The 25,950-nt window shown below is 41.9% G+C and overlaps 1 protein-coding gene and 1 long non-coding RNA gene across 2 annotated transcripts; both read left to right on the top strand.

Annotated features, from left to right (window-relative positions):
* The first annotated feature begins 4,687 nt into the window (after positions 1-4,687).
* LOC146379181 (uncharacterized) lies at positions 4,688-5,793 on the top strand. The gene is made up of 4 exons (XR_014801424.1): positions 4,688-4,989; positions 5,078-5,154; positions 5,255-5,554; positions 5,654-5,793. It is a non-coding gene; the product is annotated as an uncharacterized LOC146379181 (long non-coding RNA).
* A 10,580-nt stretch (positions 5,794-16,373) lies between these two features.
* LOC146379180 (lipocalin-like) lies at positions 16,374-17,754 on the top strand. The gene is made up of 5 exons (XM_084941265.1): positions 16,374-16,487; positions 16,811-16,950; positions 17,039-17,115; positions 17,216-17,515; positions 17,615-17,754. Exons 1-4 carry the CDS (start codon positions 16,392-16,394, stop codon positions 17,356-17,358), a joined length of 456 nt encoding a protein of 151 aa, XP_084797391.1. The 5' UTR covers positions 16,374-16,391; the 3' UTR covers positions 17,359-17,515; positions 17,615-17,754.
* Positions 17,755-25,950: the final 8,196 nt, after the last annotated feature.

The raw sequence follows: 25,950 nt of genomic DNA, 5'->3' as shown, positions 1-25,950 counted from the left end.
GCTTTGTTAACCCTGGTCTCTTTTTGATCTATGGTCTCTTTTTTGGCTGGAGAATGATCCTGATTGCCAACGTTGGACTCGGGTTCTTCCTTTTTTATTGTCTCTTGCAGAGACCGCAAAGACTCCTGAAGAATGATCTTTTCATCTTCTGTTTTCTTGAGTTGTTTGCGGATTGTTGCGTTCTCCTGGTTTTTCCTCGTTACAATCTCCAGGTAGAAAGCTCTGGTTTTTTCCAGCTCTTCTTTTAAGTTTTGGACCTCCAAATTATTTGCCTCACAAACAGCCTCACTGAGGCAGAATTTGACTATGAGCTCAGCGAACTCACAGGAGGCTCTTTCTTCCTGTTCTTTACGTTTTGCAACTTCCTCTTCTAGGTTTTTCTGTGTTTTGAGGAGCTGCTCGCGGAGTTGTTCGATCTCTTCCTGCTGTTTTTTACATTGGACCTCCAACTCAGCTTCCCGAACAGTTTTCACCTCTGCAGAGTCTGTGTGCGGAGCTTCTGTAGTTTGTGTTGAAGCGTCCACACTCAGCTCTGCAGCTGTGACAGCTGTGTTGCTGTTTTGAACAGGAGCCTCAGGCACATCAGGGGTGAGATTCTCCTCGGGTCTGCTTCTGTGAGCCTGTTCCAGTTGTTTTTTGAGCTCAAGAATTTTTTTCTCAGCATTTCCTCTGCAGCACTGTAGCTTCAGGCGAAGCCAATCGTTTTGTGTTTTAGCCGCAGAGGCTTTGTGGTTCGCGGCTGTCATATTGTAGAGATTGGTTTTACTCATGTGCTGAGCCTCCTGCAGGTGGAATCTCAGTGCAGCCATTTCATCGGTCTCACTATGTGGACGTTTGCCATCATTTGGCATTAAGTGAGGATTAGGCTGTGGTTGAGATGGTCCATCATTGGTTCTAAAGTCAGGCTGATGATGCACAGGCCCTCGGTTCGGTAAAAAATGTGGCTTGTACCAGTGCTGCCCAGGCCCATTATTGGGGTTAAAGTGGGGATTGGGCTGATGTGGCACAGGCCCTCGGTTCGGTAAAAAGTGTGGATTGTACCAATGCTGCCCAGGCCCATTATTGGGGTTAAAGTGGGGATTGGGCTGATGTGGCACAGGCCCTCGGTTCGGTAAAAAGTGTGGATTGTAGCAATGCTGCCCAGGCCCATTATTGGGGTTAAAGTGGGGATTGGGCTGATGTGGCCCATGCCCTCGATTGGGTCCAGGGTTTCTGGCTCTGGGGTTTGCATTTTTTTGCTTTTTATTCTTATTTTCACCCTTTGGTTTGGCAGATGAAGTCACCTCATTTGGTGCCCGGTTTTTCCCTCTTTGCTTTGGGTTTGGCTGCTTCGCTTTTGTGTTAGGGCGAACAGCGGCCGATGAGGTTCCTTCCTGGGGATCAACGTTTTGCTGCATACTCTGCATTCTTCTTGTCTTTGCTCTTACAATGTACAATGAAGATTTTTTTCTATTTGATCAGGGTTTGGACTTGTTTTCGTTGCATACACTGAACGTTTCAAATCGTTTTCCTAAAGGTTGGCTCGTGGTGTGTTCCTAAAGAGTCGCACAGTTCTGAGACATACTGAGAGCACGCTGTGGTCCTATTTAAGGACTTTTGAGATGTCACGTGCTCCTTTGATCTGATAGAGCAAATTGAGTGTGATGTCATCTGCTTAGAATGTAGAATGTGATGTCATTAACTTAGCAGAGAATCGTGTTTTTCTTTGAAATAGAATTCTACCAAACTTAAATTAAAAACTTTAATTTTGTACAAGATGTTAAATTCCCAATCTAAAGGCCAAATCTATCCGAGAACTTCGGGAGAAGATTACACAAATAACTCAGAAGCTTCAATAAATGTTTCTGCATCAACATGTTTTCCATATACATCTTTAAAAATATTTTCTATTCGCCTAAACAAATTTGATTTATATTAATTTCTGTCCTAATGGAAAAAGGAACGATTTTCAAAGCTTCAAGTTTAAAAGAAAATCCTTTTATTTAACACTATCAAGTTGCAGATTTGCTATATTGTATAGTATTAAATTGCAAGTCTGAAATAGGTGAGTTTTAAGGGGCATTCACTCAGGACAAAATAAATTATTTGCTTTCTGTGTCAGACTTGCAAACTTATAAATACTGCAGGGATGCGTGCATGAGTTAATGCTGTAGAGGAGACAATAATCAGGCAACAAACTGCTGCCACAGCCGCTCCTTAAATATCTGGTCTTGACTAAGCTTAAAATATGAGTGCTGAAAACTCCTCTGATGCTATCCAGTGGTATATTCAGTGCACTTCACTATTCCTGTTAATACAACATCTGAAAAGGAAAGAAGTGAAAAGTCATGCTGTCACAGTAAAAGAAGTCCTTCTTCAACTCAGAAAAATCCGCATTTGAACCACATAACAAAAATATTTTAAAGATCTGGCCTCAGATTTATTATTTTAGTGTTTAGAAAGCCCTTCTACACATATGTGAGCAGCTCAGTAATTTTCTTTTCAGTTTCAGGAAAAAATGGTGCTCCCAACTAAGCACAGCGGGGTAAAATAAGCCGAATAACACGCTGTATTGTGGGCTGGTTACGCTGTCAACAGGTAAGCATTTTTCCAGTGATATGGGTGAAGAAAGAAACATGTTTACAGTGGCTTGCAAAAGTATTCGGCCCCCTTGAACTTTTCCACATTTTGTCACATTACAGCCACAAACATGAATCAATTTTATTGGAATTCCACGTGAAAGACCAATACAAAGTGATGTACACGTGAGAAGTGGAATTAAAATCATACATGATTCCAAACATTTTTTTGCAAATAAATAACTGCAAAGTTGGGTGTGCGTAATTATTCAGCCCCCTGAGTCAATACTTTGTAGAACCACCTTTTGCTGCAATTACAGCTGCCAGTCTTTTAGGGTATGTCTCTACCAGCTTTGCACATCTAGAGACTGAAATCTTTGCCCATTCTTCTTTGCAAAACAGCTCCAGCTCAGTCAGATTAGATGGACAGCGTTTGTGAACAGCAGTTTTCAGATCTTGCCACAGACTCTCGATTGGATTTAGATCTGGACTTGGACTGGGCCATTCTAACACATGGATATGTTTTGTGTTAAACCATTCCATTGTTGCCCTGGCTTTATGTTTAGGGTCGTTGTCCTGCTGGAAGGTGAACCTCCGCCCCAGTCTCAAGTCTTTTGCAGACTCCAAGAGGTTTTCTTCCAAGATTGCCATGTATTTGGCTCCATCCAGCTTCCCATCAACTCTGACCAGCTTCCCTGTCCCTGCTGAAGAGAAGCACCCCCAGAGCATGATGCTGCCACCACCATGTTTGGCAGTGGGGATGGTGTGTTCAGAGTGATGTGCAGTGTTAGTTTTCCACCACACATAGCGTTTTGCATTTTGGCCAAAAAGTTCCATTTTGGTCTCATCTGACCAGAGCACCTTCTTCCACATGTTTGCTGTGTCCCCCACATGGCTTGTGGCAAACTGCAAACGGGACTTCTTGTGGTTTTCTGTTAACAATGGCTTTCTTCTTGCCACTCTTCTACAAAGGCCAACTTTGTGCAGTGCACAACTAATAGTTGTCCTTTGGACAGATTCCCCCACCTGAGCTGTAGATCTCTGCAGCTCGTCCAGAGTCACCATGGGCCTCTTGGCTGCATTTCTGATCAGCGCTCTCCTTGTTCGGCCTGTGAGTTTAGCTGGACGGCCTTGTCTTGGTAGGTTTACAGTTGTGCCATACTCCTTCCATTTCTGAATGATCGCTTGAACAGTGCTCCGTGGGATGTTCAAGGCTTGGGAAATCCTTTTGTAGCCTAAGCCTGCTTTAAATTTCTCAATAAGTTTATCCCTGACCTGTCTGGTGTGTTCTTTGGACTTCATGGTGTTGTTGCTCCCAATATTCTCTTGGACAACCTCTGAGGCCGTCACAGAGCAGCTGTATTTGTACTGACATTAGATTACACACAGGTGCACTCTATTAAGTCATTAGCACTCATCAGGCAATGTCTATGGGCAACTGACTGCACTCAGACCAAAGGGGGCTGAATAATTACGCACACCCCACTTTCCAATTATTTATTTGTAAAAAATGTTTGAAATCATGTATGATTTTCGTTCCACTTCTCACGTGTACACCACTTTGTATTGGTCTTTCACGTGGAATTCCAATAAAATTGATTCATGTTTGTGGCTGTAATGTGACAAAATGTGGAAAAGTTCAAGGGACACAGTGGATACAATTCTGCCCCTGCAGGAATAAACTTTGTGGTTATGAAACTGACCAAGTGTTTGCATAAAATGTCACACGTTCAAAGCCGTCACAGAACCTGGGGTTTGTATAAGTGCAGCTGTTGGTGGGGAGATAATCTCACTCTTCTATATAAAGAGTCACCAGGCAGCAACTTCCAGATCTTCATTTGCGATCTCATCCATCATCATTTCTCCACTTATCAGCAGCTATGGCTTCACTTCGCACCCTTCTGGGAGTGGTACTGTGCTCCCTCATGGTTTCTTCCTCTGAAATCCTACTTTGATAAATCCAGACTTTGATTTACAGGCGGTAAGAATCATTGATAATCATTTTTATTTTACCACCCATCTATTTTCATAACCATGTCTCTATCTTAGGGCCATGGAAAGGGGGTACTGGAGGTTATCTAACAGGGATAAGCAGGGACCCCCCAAGACAGTTTAGCAGTCTACACGGGAGGCTAACCTTTGCACAATTTACTTTTATAATGACTTCACCATTTATGTTATGTGGTTATGTTTCACGCTGGATTTTGTGTGATAATACATATTCTGTGTTACAACAAACAGCTCTTGTGCTTCTGTCTAATTCTCAATGCTTTCCATTTGTGTGTCCACAGATGGCAGGTAAGTGGTACCGGACTGGAATTTGCTCTAATGGCCAGTGGTTTGTCAGTCGCAAAGCCAATATGAAGACCGGCACGGCCATCATTACGCCAACTGAAGATGGAGGTCTTGAGTTGTCGTTCTTCAGTCTTACGTGAGTGCGAGAGGACAGACAGAGCAAATATCATTTGAATAGCATTAAAATATTTACACTGGAGATTAATGTGATGTCTTTGCGACAGTAATGATACATGTCAGAAAATGGAGAATTTAGCCAACAAGACCGAGGTGCCTGGAAAATTCACATACAAGAGTCGGCGTGAGTACGCCCACAAAGAGAGGAAACGAATAATTTCCCATCATCATCATCCAGTATTGTTTTTTCACATATTCTCTTCTGCTTTTTTCCTTTTTGTCAGACTGGGGGTATGTGAGTGACATGCTTATGGTTGATGTGAAGTATGATGAGTACGCCCTGACCTATTCCTTCAACACCAGAGGGAATGAAACCTTTGTCATTAACAGACTATTTGGTAAAGTTGCATTTAGCTGTGTTCAGTAAACCGTTTAGCAAAGTTACACCCACTGCAGCAGATTTACATCACGTGGCTTCACAGGACGTAGTTTGGATCTCAGCGATGAGGTGCAGGAGAAGTTCAGGCAGTTCTGCTTGCAGACCGGCATCCTTCCTGAAAATACTGTCCTTCTTCCTAAAAGCGGTACTTTTACATTGGTGGTGAAGTTCTATATAAAAACAGCTTGGAATACAGTGATGTTGTGCACTGATCACCTTACACTTTCCATTTTTCCTTCTACAGAGGAGTGTCCACTTGCCTAACCTTCTGTCCCACCGATCGTCTCACCAGTACTGCATGAAGATCTTACACCATCTGTTATGGAAATGTGCCTGAGCACCATCTTGAGATGTTTTTAACAATAAAAATGCAAACATCGAGAATATTTTTCTTCATTATTCATCCTTTGTATGAAATAAACTGAAGAACACCCATAACAACACAACCAAAATGTATTTTTCCCCCATTCACACACTTTATAGTATTCAAGCAATCAATCAATCAATCAATCAGTTTATTTATAAGCACATTTAAAAACAACAGAGGTTGACCAAAGTGCTATACAAAGCAAAAAGTAAAACAAACACACCTAAAGAGAACAAAACAAAAACTCAGTCACAATTAAAAGCTAGGGAGTAGAAATGTGCTTTCAGACGGGATTTAAAGTGGTGGAGACGTCCTACTTTGAAGAGGCAGACTGTTCCAAAGGGTCAGGCAAACGCTTGGTCTCCTCTGTGCTTTAGGAACAATCAGAAGCAATGTAACAGCTGACTGAAAAGTTCTATTTGCAGTGTTTTTAGTTAAAAGATCAGAGAGCTATGAGGCAGCTAATCCATTTAGAGACTTACAAACAAGCAATAAAATCTTAAAATCAATTCTAGAACATACTGGAAACCAGTGTAAACGAGCCAAGACTGGGGAAATATGGTCACGTTTACGAGTGCCTGTCAAGAGTCGGGCTGCAGCATTCTGAACAAGCTGAAGACGAGAGAGCAGAGAGCATTCGATTGTTAAAAACAAACAGTGGTCACATTATAAGTTAAATGCATATTCAAGCTTTTATTTACATCCGTTTACAATTCACTGAGTTTTATTTTATGTGATTAAATGATCTTAGATCATCCACCTGTAGATGAAGGTCAGAATGACTCCTTGTTTTATCTGCCCATATTGTGGTTTTAGTCAACACGCTAAAGGCAATATGCTACCGAGTGGTGACGTCAGAGTACCTCATAGCACAACAGTTGCTTATACAAACACACACACACACACACACACACACACACACACACACACACACACACAATTTTAACAAGTTGTTTCTGTGCTTAAATTTCTTACATTTTTTTCTTCCATTGATTAACCCACTATTTGAAATCAGATATTTTTCACTATTCTTCTTGGTTTATACATGAACTCTCCTTTGAGTACATTTCCTTACAACCAGAATATTATGATTGTTGGACAATCATGTAGTCAGACTCGGGTTTCTTTGTTTTCTGGTCTTCATGAAAGCCAAATCAGAACGTTTTTCCTCAGAAGTAGCTATTCCACTTCTGGGGTGAGCAACCTGTGCTCCCAAAATATCATTTTTGAGCATTTTAGTGGCCAAAAAGAATCTATATAGAGCTGCAAAACAAATCTGAATTTTATTAAAAAAAAAAAAAAAAAAGGTGATACAGCCTGTTAAATATACATGTGTCTTTCAACATTACTAATACTAATACATGAAAAATAATTAATATCTTTTACCACATTTGGCTACTCTACAGTGGGCTATATGATTATTTGGTACTTGGCATGGTGGTAAAGGGCACAAAGATCCACAGCCCATCTGTTCCCTTTTCTTTATGTAGGTTTTCTCTCAGTGCTCTGGTTTCCTTCCACATCCACAGACATATGTGTTAGGTTAACTGGTTATTCTAAACTTGCTCTCTGAGTCAGCCTTGCAGCAGAGCGATCATCCTATCAGGGCGACGTCTCTGCTTTGAAAGGCAGTGCCTCCAACATTCAGCAATAAAAAGAAATTCTGCTGACCATAATGAATCTCAGTTACATCATATTATCAGAAGGCTCAATTTTAGGTGGTCAGGTAGAGAGCATTGAGAGAGTTATACAATTTAACAACTGTCCCAAATGTCTTTATTAACGATTCCAGACATTTTCGCAGTTATTTATTGTCAGAAGATTAGACATGTGACCCTCCAGACAGCTGACAACGACCTGGCTTAATAACAACAACACCAGCTGGTTATAAGCTAACATTTTGCCAGCTAATATTATCACTGAGTCTCCTAAGAAAATCACACTTTCCCTCTGGTAAACAGTGTGATACCCGCACATCATTTGAGGATTTATTCTCTAAGCGTCCAACAATGAAAGTTTTACTAACACCAGCTAACAGAGGCTTACAGTGACAAAAACAGCAGCACTTACCAACAAAAGAAGTTCAGGACAAACTCAGCAACTCAGCTCAGTATCACTGTCATTCGACAGAAATGGCCTTCAGTAACTAACAAAGCTCTATTCAGAGCTCAGGTAAAGAGCAGACTGACAGCCTGCACTCCATATGGATCAACCAGTCACAGTTTTTCGTCCTCCTGCAGCCACCATTGCTAGGATTATGCACTTTAGAGGGGGTAAGACAACAGAACTCAGCTGACTGCAGTCTGTACTCTACTGACATCTAGTGGTGAGATATCACACCAGTGAAAGTTACAACTTTAAACAAAGTTCCAAAAACAAACAAGTGAAACCCTCTCTTGATTGTATACTTTAACAGTAATACACATGTAACCTTCTAAACAGTCCAACAAATATCAGCAAACAGACTGCTTCTGTGCAGTTACAGTCACACAGTGTGCCAGCTAGCTAATCATCCTGACTGACACCCTCATCACCTCTGTGGACTCATTCCGCTTCCTGGGTACCACCATCACCCAGGACCTGAAGTGGGAGCCCACCATCACCTCCGTCATTAAGAAAGCCCAGCAGAGGATGTACTTCCTGAGGCAGCTGAAGAAATTCAACCTGCCAACACGGACGATGATGCAATTCTACACTGCAATCACCGAGTCCATCCTCACCTTCTCCATCACCGTGTGGTACGCTGGAGCCACTATCAGGGACAAACAGAGACTGCAGCGTGTTGTGCGCTCTGCTGAGAAGGTGATTGGCTGCAGACTCCCATCTCTGCAGGACCTGTACACCTCCAGGACACTGGGGCGTGCAGCTCGGATCTCAGCTGACCCTTCTCACCTTGGACACAGTCTGTTTGACCTGCTCCCCTCAGGCAGGAGGCTCCGGTCCATTCGCACCAGAACCTCTCGCCATAAGAACAGTTTCTTCCCCTCTGCTGTTGGACACATGAACAATAACCGTATGACTGTTCCCACCACTAACACATGACCCTACGCTATGTTCACTGCATCATTCCATGTTTGGCACTGATCACCACCTGCACTCATGTATATATCTATCTACTTAGCACTTTTAATTCTTATTCTTATTTTTTTTTTCTCATGTCTATTTAAGCGTTATTTATGACAGTATGTTTGCACTAAGCACCGCAGCAATTTCCTAATGTTGTAAACCTGCTCAACATTTGGCAATAAAACCCTTTCTGATTCTGATTCTAAATGTACATTTGTAGTATTACCGAGGGAGAGAAAAGACTATGAGATAACATCACTCAGAGATGGAGAATGATGTAGGAAACACAGGACAGGAGCGGAAGAGGAGGGACTATTTTTAAAAGAAAAGGACTGCGCGGTGGGATCTGTTCAACTGGAAATTTTGTCAGGGTCCTGGGTCTGGGCGGCCCAGGATCCCTGGGCAGTCATGGACTGGTGACATTATATGTATTTTTGGTGTTGCTGCTGCTCTTTCTCCGTGCTTGTGTGTGTGTGTGTGTGTGTGTGTATGAACACTGGTTTGCAGGCGCCTTCGGGCCTGGTGATCATTGCTTGAGACTTCACGTTAATCATCCAGTTTAGGTTTTGTCGTTAAGTGCATGCCTGCCATTGTTTAGTGTCCTGACAGCTGCCGCTATTGTTTCCCGCAGGAGGAGCGTGGAAGGCCTGAAGAGCAGCGAGCACCGGGAGTGCAGACACGGGAGCAGAGAGCACTAGGAGGACACGACACGGGAGTCTGGGGAAAACACGGGGATTTATTGTTGTTTTGTACTGTTCGCACACAGAGCACCGCGCCTGGGTCCTCCTTCCCTACACCCCCCACGGTCTGCCATGCCAAACCGTGACAAATTTAAAGCTTACTTTCTTTTTTTTTTTTAATTGATAGATGTCGAGTGGATCGACAGATTGATGATTTGTTGTTGTTGTTGTACACTGCACTGCACTCTTGAAGAAGATGTGTTCAGATTTACACAAGCTAACGCGTTTTTTTTGTTGTTGTTTTTGGACAAATTGTTTCAGAGCTGGGTTACATCAGGGGGAACAGACATCTCATTTAAATGTAATGTCTCATTTTTCCAAGTGTGTAAGGAAAGTCATCCATCTACAATATAATCAGCAAGCACATGGAGCTATTTGAAGCTTTGTGAAATCATTAGAATTAGAAGTTTGTATTTCTTGTATTAATATTATTTTAATATCACATTTATATAGCGGATGGAGGTTCAGTTAGTTCTGTAGTTTGTACTGCTTCAGAGGAGTGCTCAGCTGCCCAGTCTTCTGTCCCAGTGGTCATGTCACAGAGGACCACTTCCACTCGCATCCATAACCTGCAACAGTTTTCCTTTTAATTCATTATCTGTGGTCTTTCAAACATTAAGAATTAATTAATTAAATGTCCCAAACAATATTCATCACTTTGCTTCTATCTGCCTGCAATTATAGCCACCTACCATGTACCGGATCTTTATTACAGCTGGCTAATAAAAAGTGTTAAGGATAAAGCATCTGTCTGCACTTTTCCCTCTAAGCTGCGCACTGCTGACACGGTCTCCGCGCACACAAAATCTGCACTGCGCACAAAACCCCCCAAAACAAAACAGAAAAAAATCAAACCTGGAATTAAAATAAATACATAACAATTGATTCTGTGCTGTTTTGGAGTGTGAGTCAGTGAGTGACCGGTAACTGGCTGCTCCAGCCAACGATGCCACTCACATTCATATAAACGTTAATCAGTGTCGTTGACGGGTTATGACGGCGTCCTTATGTGCCGATCCCGGTGTTTTAGTTAGTAAAGCGGTGTGGCCGATGTGGAGTGGCTGAGTGAAGACACGCTAATGACAACGTGTACAAACATTGGAGATGTGAGCAGGACAGACAGACAAAAGGTGAAGTTTAAGTTCTCAGTCAGATTTGTGCTTATCCAGTGCCATTTATTTCCAATTCTTATTTGTGGATATTGATCATTAAATACTGACACTAGTTTATAAGTAGTGGAAATGCAAATAATCGTGTCATTATCAGTGATGGGAATAACGGCCGTTACTTTTTTCAGTAACTAGTAATCTGATTAATTACTGTTTCTATATTTCTATTGTTACATGGCTATTACTAAGAAGAAAATGCGGTGTGGACTCATTAATATTTTTCAACACACAGATGGTTGAATCTGTCTTCAGTTTACCGGGAGTTGGAGCCGGGGGGCAATCGTACAAGTGCTGCTTAGGTGGATTCACCTCTGTTTGCACCATTTAGTTATGAGCTGTTGCATCTGTGGATGCCAAAGAGAAAACTTCCCACTGGATACTGAGCTGACTATACCTGTCTTCCGTGTGTAGCACAAGCGTTTACTAGTGTAAGGCTGTAGAATTTCAATTTACAAAGTCAGTTACCAAAACTGTTAATACTTCCATGAACCATTGAGCAAGGCATATTACTTGATAGATGCTATTAGGAATGCTTTCAAAAGGCATCAACAGCACAGATACAGTAGATATCATTCACAGAACAATGTTTTCAAGCAGCATGTAAACATTTTTATTTCTGCTGTTAGATTGTTCTAATTTGACATTTTTACATGTTTTAAATGAGACAAAATTACAGGTTCAGACAACAGATGTTTTGGTTAATCCAATTTTTTATTTTTATGGGTAAGATGTTATAATACCCTGGTTCACTCTGTGACTTACTTTGTCTCCTATAAATCTTCTTTAATTCAGTTCAATTCAATTCAACAGTATTTACATACAAATGAATTGAACTGAACTGAATTAAAGAAAAAACCCAACAATCCCCTATGAGCAAGCACTTGGCGACAGTGGGGAGGAAAAACTACCTTTAAAAAGGTAGAAACCTCCGGCAGAACCAGGCTCAGGGAGGGGCGGCCATCTGCCGCGACCGGTTGGGAGGGGTGGAGCCGATGACAAATGTATACACAACTAAATATTAAAGCAAATATGCTTTAAAATTGATGTTTAGGGAGTTGAAGTAACTGTTAATATTTAGTTGTATATAACTTTGATTTTATAGGAGACAGAGTTGAAGTCACTTAAGTGAACAGTCTCAGAAACCAGTTGCGCTTCTTTTTCTTTTTTGGCTTTTCTCTCTGCATGTTGTCATCTCGGGCCTCTGGATTTTCTGGTTTGGTAGTACTGGCCTCCTCTTTTTCTTGCTTATTCTCCTGGAGTGTCTCGACTTGGGCTGGAGAATTTTCTGCTTTGTTAACCCTGGTCTCTTTTTGATCTATGGTCTCTTTTTTGGCTGGAGAATGATCCTGATTGCCAACGTTGGACTCGGGTTCTTCCTTTTTTATTGTCTCTTGCAGAGACCGCAAAGACTCCTGAAGAATGATCTTTTCATCTTCTGTTTTCTTGAGTTGTTTGCGGATTGTTGCGTTTTCCTGGTTTTTCCTCGTTACAATCTCCAGGTAGAAAGCTCTGGTTTTTTCCAGCTCTTCTTTTAAGTTTTGGACCTCCAAATTATTTGCCTCACAAACAGCCTCACTGAGGCAGAGTTTGACTATGAGCTCAGCGAACTGACAGGGGGCTCTTTCTTCCTGTTCTTTACGTTTTGCAACTTCCTCTTCTAGGTTTTTCTGTGTTTTGAGGAGCTGCTCGCGGAGTTGTTCGATCTCTTCCTGCTGTTTTTTACATTGGACCTCCAACTCAGCTTCCCGAACAGTTTTCACCTCTGCAGAGTCTGTGTGCGGAGCTTCTGTAGTTTGTGTTGAAGCGTCCACACTCAGCTCTGCAGCTGTGACAGCTGTGTTGCTGTTTTGAACAGGAGCCTCACGCACATCAGGGGTGAGATTCTCCTCGGGTCTGCTTCTGTGAGCCTGTTCCAGTTGTTTTTTGAGCTCAATAATTTTTTTCTCAGCATTTCCTCTGCAGCACTGTAGCTTCAGGCGAAGCCAATCGTTTTGTGTTTTAGCCGCAGAGGCTTTGTGGTTCGCGGCTGTCATATTGTAGAGATTGGTTTTACTCATGTGCTGAGCCTCCTGCAGGTGGAATCTCAGTGCAGCCATTTCATCGGTCTCACTATGTGGACGTTTGCCATCATTTGGCATTAAGTGAGGATTAGGCTGTGGTTGAGATGGTCCATCATTGGTTCTAAAGTCAGGCTGATGATGCACAGGCCCTCGGTTCGGTAAAAAATGTGGCTTGTACCAGTGCTGCCCAGGCCCATTATTGGGGTTAAAGTGGGGATTGGGCTGATGTGGCACAGGCCCTCGGTTCGGTAAAAAGTGTGGCTTGTACCAATGCTGCCCAGGCCCATTATTGGGGTTAAAGTGGGGATTGGGCTGATGTGGCCCATGCCCTCGATTGGGTCCAGGGTTTCTGGCTCTGGGGTTTGGGTTTGCATTTTTTTGCTTTTTATTCTTATTTTCACCCTTTGGTTTGGCAGATGAAGTCACCTCATTTGGTGCCCGGTTTTTCCCTCTTTGCTTTGGGTTTGGCTGCTTCGCTTTTGTGTTAGGGCGAACAGCGGCCGATGAGGTTCCTTCCTGGGGATCAACGTTTTGCTGCATACTCTGCATTCTTCTTGTCTTTGCTCTTACAATGTACAATGAAGATTTTTTCTATTTGATCAGGGTTTGGACTTGTTTTCGTTGCATACACTGAACGTTTCAAATCGTTTTCCTAAAGGTTGGCTCGTGGTGTGTTCCTAAAGAGTCGCACAGTTCTGAGACATACTGAGAGCACGCTGTGGTCCTATTTAAGGACTTTTGAGATGTCACGTGCTCCTTTGATCTGATAGCGCAAATTGAGTGTGATGTCATCTGCTTAGAATGTAGAATGTGATGTCATTAACTTAGCAGAGAATCGTGTTTTTCTTTGAAATAGAATTCTACCAAACTTAAATTAAAAACTTTAATTTTGTACGAGATGTTAAATTCCCAATCTAAAGGCCAAATCTATCCGAGAACTTCGGGAGAAGATTACACAAATAACTCAGAAGCTTCAATAAATGTTTCTGCATCAACATGTTTTCCATATACATCTTTAAAAATATTTTCTATTCGCCTAAACAAATTTGATTTATATTAATTTCTGTCCTAATGGGAAAAGGAACGATTTTCAAAGCTTCAAGTTTAAAAGAAAATCCTTTTATTTAACACTATCAAGTTGCAGATTTGCTATATTGTATAGTATTAAATTGCAAGTCTGAAATAGGTGAGTTTTAAGGGGCATTCACTCAGGACAAAATAAATTATTTGCTTTCTGTGTCAGACTTGCAAACTTATAAATACTGCAGGGATGCGTGCATGAGTTAATGCTGTAGAGGAGACAATAATCAGGCAACAAACTGCTGCCACAGCCGCTCCTTAAATATCTGGTCTTGACTAAGCTTAAAATATGAGTGCTGAAAACTCCTCTGATGCTATCCAGTGGTATATTCAGTGCACTTCACTATTCCTGTTAATACAACATCTGAAAAGGAAAGAAGTGAAAAGTCATGCTGTCACAGTAAAAGAAGTCCTTCTTCAACTCAGAAAAATCCGCATTTGAACCACATAACAAAAATATTTTAAAGATCTGGCCTCAGATTTATTATTTTAGTGTTTAGAAAGCCCTTCTACACATATGTGAGCAGCTCAGTAATTTTCTTTTCAGTTTCAGGAAAAAATGGTGCTCCCAACTAAGCACAGTGGGGTAAAATAAGCCGAATAACACGCTGTATTGTGGGCTGGTTACGCTGTCAACAGGTAAGCATTTTTCCAGTGATATGGGTGAAGAAAGAAACATGTTTACAGTGGCTTGCAAAAGTATTCGGCCCCCTTGAACTTTTCCACATTTTGTCACATTACAGCCACAAACATGAATCAATTTTATTGGAATTCCACGTGAAAGACCAATACAAAGTGATGTACACGTGAGAAGTGGAATTAAAATCATACATGATTCCAAACATTTTTTTGCAAATAAATAACTGCAAAGTTGGGTGTGCATAATTATTCAGCCCCCCGAGTCAATACTTTGTAGAACCACCTTTTGCTGCAATTACAGCTGCCAGTCTTTTAGGGTATGTCTCTACCAGCTTTGCACATCTAGAGACTGAAATCTTTGCCCATTCTTCTTTGCAAAACAGCTCCAGCTCAGTCAGATTAGATGGACAGCGTTTGTGAACAGCAGTTTTCAGATCTTGCCACAGACTCTCGATTGGATTTAGATCTGGACTTGGACTGGGCCATTCTAACACATGGATATGTTTTGTGTTAAACCATTCCATTGTTGCCCTGGCTTTATGTTTAGGGTCGTTGTCCTGCTGGAAGGTGAACCTCCGCCCCAGTCTCAAGTCTTTTGCAGACTCCAAGAGGTTTTCTTCCAAGATTGCCCTGTATTTGGCTCCATCCAGCTTCCCATCAACTCTGACCAGCTTCCCTGTCCCTGCTGAAGAGAAGCACCCCCAGAGCATGATGCTGCCACCACCATGTTTGACAGTGGGGATGGTGTGTTCAGAGTGATGTGCAGTGTTAGTTTTCCACCACACATAGCGTTTTGCATTTTGGCCAAAAAGTTCCATTTTGGTCTCATCTGACCAGAGCACCTTCTTCCACATGTTTGCTGTGTCCCCCACATGGCTTGTGGCAAACTGCAAACGGGACTTCTTGTGGTTTTCTGTTAACAATGGCTTTCTTCTTGCCACTCTTCTACAAAGGCCAACTTTGTGCAGTGCACAACTAATAGTTGTCCTTTGGACAGATTCCCCCACCTGAGCTGTAGATCTCTGCAGCTCGTCCAGAGTCACCATGGGCCTCTTGGCTGCATTTCTGATCAGCGCTCTCCTTGTTCGGCCTGTGAGTTTAGCTGGACGGCCTTGTCTTGGTAGGTTTACAGTTGTGCCATACTCCTTCCATTTCTGAATGATCGCTTGAACAGTGCTCCGTGGGATGTTCAAGGCTTGGGAAATTCTTTTGTAGCCTAAGCCTGCTTTAAATTTCTCAATAACTTTATCCCTGACCTGTCTGGTGTGTTCTTTGGACTTCATGGTGTTGTTGCTCCCAATATTCTCTTGGACAACCTCTGAGGCCGTCACAGAGCAGCTGTATTTGTACTGACATTAGATTACACACAGGTGCACTCTATTAAGTCATTAGCACTCATCAGGCAATGTCTATGGGCAACTGACTGCACTCAGACCAAAGGGGGCTGAATAATTACGCACACCCCACTTTTCAATTATTTATTTGTAAAAAATGTTTGAAATCATGTATGATTTTCGTTCCACTTCTCACGTGTACACCACTTTGTATTGGTCTTTCACGTGGAATTCCAATAAAATTGATTCATGTTTGTGGCTGTAATGTGACAAAATGTGGAAAAGTTCAAGGGACACAGTGGATACAATTCTGCCCCTGCAGGAATAAACTTTGTGGTTATGAAACTGACCAAGTGTTTGCATAAAATGTCACACGTTCAAAGCCGTCACAGAACCTGGGGTTTGTATAAGTGCAGCTGTTGGTGGGGAGATAATCTCACTCTTCTATATAAAGAGTCACCAGGCAGCAACTTCCAGATCTTCATTTGCGATCTCATCCATCATCATTTCTCCACTTATCAGCAGCTATGGCTTCACTTCGCACCCTTCTGGGAGTGGTACTGTGCTCCCTCATGGTTTCTTCCTCTGAAATCCTACCTCAGGCAGACTTTGATTTACAGGCGGTAAGAATCATTGATAATCATTTTTATTTTACCACCCATCTATTTTCATAACCATGTCTCTATCTTAGGGCCATGGAAAGGGGGTACTGGAGGTTATCTAACAGGGATAAGCAGGGACCCCCCCCCCCCCCCCCCCAAGACAGTTTAGCAGTCTACACGGGAGGCTAACCTTTGCACAATTTACTTTTATAATGACTTCACCATTTATGTTATGTGGTTATGTTTCACGCTGGATTTTGTGTGATAATACATATTCTGTGTTACAACAAACAGCTCTTGTGCTTCTGTCTAATTCTCAATGCTTTCCATTTGTGTGTCCACAGATGGCAGGTAAGTGGTACCGGACTGGAATTTGCTCTAATGGCCAGTGGTTTGTCAGTCGCAAAGCCAATATGAAGACCGGCACGGCCATCATTACGCCAACTGAAGATGGAGGTCTTGAGTTGTCGTTCTTCAGTCTTACGTGAGTGCGAGAGGACAGACAGAGCAAATATCATTTGAATAGCATTAAAATATTTACACTGGAGATTAATGTGATGTCTTTGCGACAGTAATGATACATGTCAGAAAATGGAGAATTTAGCCAACAAGACCGAGGTGCCTGGAAAATTCACATACAAGAGTCGGCGTGAGTACGCCCACAAAGAGAGGAAACGAATAATTTCCCATCATCATCATCCAGTATTGTTTTTTCACATATTCTCTTCTGCTTTTTTCCTTTTTGTCAGACTGGGGGTATGTGAGTGACATGCTTATGGTTGATGTGAAGTATGATGAGTACGCCCTGACCTATTCCTTCAACACCAGAGGGAATGAAACCTTTGTCATTAACAGACTATTTGGTAAAGTTGCATTTAGCTGTGTTCAGTAAACCGTTTAGCAAAGTTACACCCACTGCAGCAGATTTACATCACGTGGCTTCACAGGACGTAGTTTGGATCTCAGCGATGAGGTGCAGGAGAAGTTCAGGCAGTTCTGCTTGCAGACCGGCATCCTTCCTGAAAATACTGTCCTTCTTCCTAAAAGCGGTACTTTTACATTGGTGGTGAAGTTCTATATAAAAACAGCTTGGAATACAGTGATGTTGTGCACTGATCACCTTACACTTTCCATTTTTCCTTCTACAGAGGAGTGTCCACTTGCCTAACCTTCTGTCCCACCGATCGTCTCACCAGTACTGCATGAAGATCTTACACCATCTGTTATGGAAATGTGCCTGAGCACCATCTTGAGATGTTTTTAACAATAAAAATGCAAACATCGAGAATATTTTTCTTCATTATTCATCCTTTGTATGAAATAAACTGAAGAACACCCATAACAACACAACCAAAATGTATTTTTCCCCCATTCACACACTTTATAGTATTCAAGCAATCAATCAATCAATCAATCAGTTTATTTATAAGCACATTTAAAAACAACAGAGGTTGACCAAAGTGCTATACAAAGCAAAAAGTAAAACAAACACACCTAAAGAGAACAAAACAAAAACTCAGTCACAATTAAAAGCTAGGGAGTAGAAATGTGCTTTCAGACGGGATTTAAAGTGGTGGAGACGTCCTACTTTGAAGAGGCAGACTGTTCCAAAGGGTCAGGCAAACGCTTGGTCTCCTCTGTGCTTTAGGAACAATCAGAAGCAATGTAACAGCTGACTGAAAAGTTCTATTTGCAGTGTTTTTAGTTAAAAGATCAGAGAGCTATGAGGCAGCTAATCCATTTAGAGACTTACAAACAAGCAATAAAATCTTAAAATCAATTCTAGAACATACTGGAAACCAGTGTAAACGAGCCAAGACTGGGGAAATATGGTCACGTTTACGAGTGCCTGTCAAGAGTCGGGCTGCAGCATTCTGAACAAGCTGAAGACGAGAGAGCAGAGAGCATTCGATTGTTAAAAACAAACAGTGGTCACATTATAAGTTAAATGCATATTCAAGCTTTTATTTACATCCGTTTACAATTCACTGAGTTTTATTTTATGTGATTAAATGATCTTAGATCATCCACCTGTAGATGAAGGTCAGAATGACTCCTTGTTTTATCTGCCCATATTGTGGTTTTAGTCAACACGCTAAAGGCAATATGCTACCGAGTGGTGACGTCAGAGTACCTCATAGCACAACAGTTGCTTATACAAACACACACACACACACACACACACACACACACACACACACACAATTTTAACAAGTTGTTTCTGTGCTTAAATTTCTTACATTTTTTTCTTCCATTGATTAACCCACTATTTGAAATCAGATATTTTTCACTATTCTTCTTGGTTTATACATGAACTCTCCTTTGAGTACATTTCCTTACAACCAGAATATTATGATTGTTGGACAATCATGTAGTCAGACTCGGGTTTCTTTGTTTTCTGGTCTTCATGAAAGCCAAATCAGAACGTTTTTCCTCAGAAGTAGCTATTCCACTTCTGGGGTGAGCAACCTGTGCTCCCAAAATATCATTTTTGAGCATTTTAGTGGCCAAAAAGAATCTATATAGAGCTGCAAAACAAATCTGAATTTTATTAAAAAAAAAAAAAAAAAAGGTGATACAGCCTGTTAAATATACATGTGTCTTTCAACATTACTAATACTAATACATGAAAAATAATTAATATCTTTTACCACATTTGGCTACTCTACAGTGGGCTATATGATTATTTGGTACTTGGCATGGTGGTAAAGGGCACAAAGATCCACAGCCCATCTGTTCCCTTTTCTTTATGTAGGTTTTCTCTCAGTGCTCTGGTTTCCTTCCACATCCACAGACATATGTGTTAGGTTAACTGGTTATTCTAAACTTGCTCTCTGAGTCAGCCTTGCAGCAGAGCGATCATCCTATCAGGGCGACGTCTCTGCTTTGAAAGGCAGTGCCTCCAACATTCAGCAATAAAAAGAAATTCTGCTGACCATAATGAATCTCAGTTACATCATATTATCAGAAGGCTCAATTTTAGGTGGTCAGGTAGAGAGCATTGAGAGAGTTATACAATTTAACAACTGTCCCAAATGTCTTTATTAACGATTCCAGACATTTTCGCAGTTATTTATTGTCAGAAGATTAGACATGTGACCCTCCAGACAGCTGACAACGACCTGGCTTAATAACAACAACACCAGCTGGTTATAAGCTAACATTTTGCCAGCTAATATTATCACTGAGTCTCCTAAGAAAATCACACTTTCCCTCTGGTAAACAGTGTGATACCCGCACATCATTTGAGGATTTATTCTCTAAGCGTCCAACAATGAAAGTTTTACTAACACCAGCTAACAGAGGCTTACAGTGACAAAAACAGCAGCACTTACCAACAAAAGAAGTTCAGGACAAACTCAGCAACTCAGCTCAGTATCACTGTCATTCGACAGAAATGGCCTTCAGTAACTAACAAAGCTCTATTCAGAGCTCAGGTAAAGAGCAGACTGACAGCCTGCACTCCATATGGATCAACCAGTCACAGTTTTTCGTCCTCCTGCAGCCACCATTGCTAGGATTATGCACTTTAGAGGGGGTAAGACAACAGAACTCAGCTGACTGCAGTCTGTACTCTACTGACATCTAGTGGTGAGATATCACACCAGTGAAAGTTACAACTTTAAACAAAGTTCCAAAAACAAACAAGTGAAACCCTCTCTTGATTGTATACTTTAACAGTAATACACATGTAACCTTCTAAACAGTCCAACAAATATCAGCAAACAGACTGCTTCTGTGCAGTTACAGTCACACAGTGTGCCAGCTAGCTAATCATCCTGACTGACACCCTCATCACCTCTGTGGACTCATTCCGCTTCCTGGGTACCACCATCACCCAGGACCTGAAGTGGGAGCCCACCATCACCTCCGTCATTAAGAAAGCCCAGCAGAGGATGTACTTCCTGAGGCAGCTGAAGAAATTCAACCTGCCAACACGGACGATGATGCAATTCTACACTGCAATCACCGAGTCCATCCTCACCTTCTCCATCACCGTGTGGTACGCTGGAGCCACTATCAGGGACAAACAGAGACTGCAGCGTGTTGTGCGCTCTGCTGAGAAGGTGATTGGCTGCAGACTCCCATCTCTGCAGGACCTGTACACCTCCAGGACACTGGGGCGTGCAGCTCGGATCTCAGCTGACCCTTCTCACCTTGGACACAGTCTGTTTGACCTGCTCCCCTCAGGCAGGAGGCTCCGGTCCATTCGCACCAGAACCTCTCGCCATAAGAACAGTTTCTTCCCCTCTGCTGTTGGACACATGAACAATAACCGTATGACTGTTCCCACCACTAACACATGACCCTACGCTATGTTCACTGCATCATTCCATGTTTGGCACTGATCACCACCTGCACTCATGTATATATCTATCTACTTAGCACTTTTAATTCTTATTCTTATTTTTTTTTTCTCATGTCTATTTAAGCGTTATTTATGACAGTATGTTTGCACTAAGCACCGCAGCAATTTCCTAATGTTGTAAACCTGCTCAACATTTGGCAATAAAACCCTTTCTGATTCTGATTCTAAATGTACATTTGTAGTATTACCGAGGGAGAGAAAAGACTATGAGATAACATCACTCAGAGATGGAGAATGATGTAGGAAACACAGGACAGGAGCGGAAGAGGAGGGACTATTTTTAAAAGAAAAGGACTGCGCGGTGGGATCTGTTCAACTGGAAATTTTGTCAGGGTCCTGGGTCTGGGCGGCCCAGGATCCCTGGGCAGTCATGGACTGGTGACATTATATGTATTTTTGGTGTTGCTGCTGCTCTTTCTCCGTGCTTGTGTGTGTGTGTGTGTGTGTGTGTATGAACACTGGTTTGCAGGCGCCTTCGGGCCTGGTGATCATTGCTTGAGACTTCACGTTAATCATCCAGTTTAGGTTTTGTCGTTAAGTGCATGCCTGCCATTGTTTAGTGTCCTGACAGCTGCCGCTATTGTTTCCCGCAGGAGGAGCGTGGAAGGCCTGAAGAGCAGCGAGCACCGGGAGTGCAGACACGGGAGCAGAGAGCACTAGGAGGACACGACACGGGAGTCTGGGGAAAACACGGGGATTTATTGTTGTTTTGTACTGTTCGCACACAGAGCACCGCGCCTGGGTCCTCCTTCCCTACACCCCCCACGGTCTGCCATGCCAAACCGTGACAAATTTAAAGCTTACTTTCTTTTTTTTTTTTAATTGATAGATGTCGAGTGGATCGACAGATTGATGATTTGTTGTTGTTGTTGTACACTGCACTGCACTCTTGAAGAAGATGTGTTCAGATTTACACAAGCTAACGCGTTTTTTTTGTTGTTGTTTTTGGACAAATTATTTCAGAGCTGGGTTACATCAGGGGGAACAGACATCTCATTTAAATGTAATGTCTCATTTTTCCAAGTGTGTAAGGAAAGTCATCCATCTACAATATAATCAGCAAGCACATGGAGCTATTTGAAGCTTTGTGAAATCATTAGAATTAGAAGTTTGTATTTCTTGTATTAATATTATTTTAATATCACATTTATATAGCGGATGGAGGTTCAGTTAGTTCTGTAGTTTGTACTGCTTCAGAGGAGTGCTCAGCTGCCCAGTCTTCTGTCCCAGTGGTCATGTCACAGAGGACCACTTCCACTCGCATCCATAACCTGCAACAGTTTTCCTTTTAATTCATTATCTGTGGTCTTTCAAACATTAAGAATTAATTAATTAAATGTCCCAAACAATATTCATCACTTTGCTTCTATCTGCCTGCAATTATAGCCACCTACCATGTACCGGATCTTTATTACAGCTGGCTAATAAAAAGTGTTAAGGATAAAGCATCTGTCTGCACTTTTCCCTCTAAGCTGCGCACTGCTGACACGGTCTCCGCGCACACAAAATCTGCACTGCGCACAAAACCCCCCAAAACAAAACAGAAAAAAATCAAACCTGGAATTAAAATAAATACATAACAATTGATTCTGTGCTGTTTTGGAGTGTGAGTCAGTGAGTGACCGGTAACTGGCTGCTCCAGCCAACGATGCCACTCACATTCATATAAACGTTAATCAGTGTCGTTGACGGGTTATGACGGCGTCCTTATGTGCCGATCCCGGTGTTTTAGTTAGTAAAGCGGTGTGGCCGATGTGGAGTGGCTGAGTGAAGACACGCTAATGACAACGTGTACAAACATTGGAGATGTGAGCAGGACAGACAGACAAATTAAGGTGAAGTTTAAGTTCTCAGTCAGATTTGTGCTTATCCAGTGCCATTTATTTCCAATTCTTATTTGTGGATATTGATCATTAAATACTGACACTAGTTTATAAGTAGTGGAAATGCAAATAATCGTGTCATTATCAGTGATGGGAATAACGGCCGTTACTTTTTTCAGTAACTAGTAATCTGATTAATTACTGTTTCTATATTTCTATTGTTACATGGCTATTACTAAGAAGAAAATGCGGTGTGGACTCATTAATATTTTTCAACACACAGATGGTTGAATCTGTCTTCAGTTTACCGGGAGTTGGAGCCGGGGGGCAATTGTACAAGTGCTGCTTAGGTGGATTCACCTCTGTTTGCACCATTTAGTTATGAGCTGTTGCATCTGTGGATGCCAAAGAGAAAACTTCCCACTGGATACTGAGCTGACTATACCTGTCTTCCGTGTGTAGCACAAGCGTTTACTAGTGTAAGGCTGTAGAATTTCAATTTACAAAGTCAGTTACCAAAACTGTTAATACTTCCATGAACCATTGAGCAAGGCATATTACTTGATAGATGCTATTAGGAATGCTTTCAAAAGGCATCAACAGCACAGATACAGTAGATATCATTCACAGAACAATGTTTTCAAGCAGCATGTAAACATTTTTATTTCTGCTGTTAGATTGTTCTAATTTGACATTTTTACATGTTTTAAATGAGACAAAATTACAGGTTCAGACAACAGATGTTTTGGTTAATCCAATTTTTTATTTTTATGGGTAAGATGTTATAATACCCTGGTTCACTCTGTGACTTACTTTGTCTCCTATAAATCTTCTTTAATTCAGTTCAATTCAATTCAACAGTATTTACATACAAATGAATTGAACTGAACTGAATTAAAGAAAAAACCCAACAATCCCCTATGAGCAAGCACTTGGCGACAGTGGGGAGGAAAAACTACCTTTAAAAAGGTAGAAACCTCCGGCAGAACCAGGCTCAGGGAGGGGCGGCCATCTGCCGCGACCGGTTGGGAGGGGTGGAGCCGATGACAAATGTATACACAACTAAATATTAAAGCAAATATGCTTTAAAATTTATGTTTAGGGAGTTGAAGTAACTGTTAATATTTAGTTGTATATAACTTTGATTTTATAGGAGACAGAGTTGAAGTCACTTAAGTGAACAGTCTCAGAAACCAGTTGCGCTTCTTTTTCTTTTTTGGCTTTTCTCTCTGCATGTTGTCATCTCGGGCCTCTGGATTTTCTGGTTTGGTAGTACTGGCCTCCTCTTTTTCTTGCTTATTCTCCTGGAGTGTCTCGACTTGGGCTGGAGAATTTTCTGCTTTGTTAACCCTGGTCTCTTTTTGATCTATGGTCTCTTTTTTGGCTGGAGAATGATCCTGATTGCCAACGTTGGACTCGGGTTCTTCCTTTTTTATTGTCTCTTGCAGAGACCGCAAAGACTCCTGAAGAATGATCTTTTCATCTTCTGTTTTCTTGAGTTGTTTGCGGATTGTTGCGTTCTCCTGGTTTTTCCTCGTTACAATCTCCAGGTAGAAAGCTCTGGTTTTTTCCAGCTCTTCTTTTAAGTTTTGGACCTCCAAATTATTTGCCTCACAAACAGCCTCACTGAGGCAGAATTTGACTATGAGCTCAGCGAACTCACAGGAGGCTCTTTCTTCCTGTTCTTTACGTTTTGCAACTTCCTCTTCTAGGTTTTTCTGTGTTTTGAGGAGCTGCTCGCGGAGTTGTTCGATCTCTTCCTGCTGTTTTTTACATTGGACCTCCAACTCAGCTTCCCGAACAGTTTTCACCTCTGCAGAGTCTGTGTGCGGAGCTTCTGTAGTTTGTGTTGAAGCGTCCACACTCAGCTCTGCAGCTGTGACAGCTGTGTTGCTGTTTTGAACAGGAGCCTCAGGCACATCAGGGGTGAGATTCTCCTCGGGTCTGCTTCTGTGAGCCTGTTCCAGTTGTTTTTTGAGTTCAAGAATTTTTTTCTCAGCATTTCCTCTGCAGCACTGTAGCTTCAGGCGAAGCCAATCGTTTTGTGTTTTAGCCGCAGAGGCTTTGTGGTTCGCGGCTGTCATATTGTAGAGATTGGTTTTACTCATGTGCTGAGCCTCCTGCAGGTGGAATCTCAGTGCAGCCATTTCATCGGTCTCACTATGTGGACGTTTGCCATCATTTGGCATTAAGTGAGGATTAGGCTGTGGTTGAGATGGTCCATCATTGGTTCTAAAGTCAGGCTGATGATGCACAGGCCCTCGGTTCGGTAAAAAATGTGGCTTGTACCAGTGCTGCCCAGGCCCATTATTGGGATTAAAGTGGGGATTAGGCTGATGTGGCACAGGCCCTCGGTTCGGTAAAAACGGTGGCTTGTACCAATGCTGCCCAGGCCCATTATTGGGGTTAAAGTGGGGATTGGGCTGATGTGGCACAGGCCCTCGGTTCGGTAAAAAGTGTGGATTGTAGCAATGCTGCCCAGGCCCATTATTGGGGTTAAAGTGGGGATTGGGCTGATGTGGCCCATGCCCTCGATTGGGTCCAGGGTTTCTGGCTCTGGGGTTTGCATTTTTTTGCTTTTTATTCTTATTTTCACCCTTTGGTTTGGCAGATGAAGTCACCTCATTTGGTGCCCGGTTTTTCCCTCTTTGCTTTGGGTTTGGCTGCTTCGCTTTTGTGTTAGGGCGAACAGCGGCCGATGAGGTTCCTTCCTGGGGATCAACGTTTTGCTGCATACTCTGCATTCTTCTTGTCTTTGCTCTTACAATGTACAATGAAGATTTTTTTCTATTTGATCAGGGTTTGGACTTGTTTTCGTTGCATACACTGAACGTTTCAAATCGTTTTCCTAAAGGTTGGCTCGTGGTGTGTTCCTAAAGAGTCGCACAGTTCTGAGACATACTGAGAGCACGCTGTGGTCCTATTTAAGGACTTTTGAGATGTCACGTGCTCCTTTGATCTGATAGAGCAAATTGAGTGTGATGTCATCTGCTTAGAATGTAGAATGTGATGTCATTAACTTAGCAGAGAATCGTGTTTTTCTTTGAAATAGAATTCTACCAAACTTAAATTAAAAACTTTAATTTTGTACAAGATGTTAAATTCCCAATCTAAAGGCCAAATCTATCCGAGAACTTCGGGAGAAGATTACACAAATAACTCAGAAGCTTCAATAAATGTTTCTGCATCAACATGTTTTCCATATACATCTTTAAAAATATTTTCTATTCGCCTAAACAAATTTGATTTATATTAATTTCTGTCCTAATGGAAAAAGGAACGATTTTCAAAG

This window comes from Perissodus microlepis, chromosome 10 (assembly GCF_051167445.1).
Source record: "Perissodus microlepis isolate ML-2025 ecotype Zambia chromosome 10, ASM5116744v1, whole genome shotgun sequence".
NCBI lineage: Eukaryota > Metazoa > Chordata > Actinopteri > Cichliformes > Cichlidae > Perissodus > Perissodus microlepis.
This window is presented reverse-complemented; position numbering and strand designations above follow the sequence as displayed.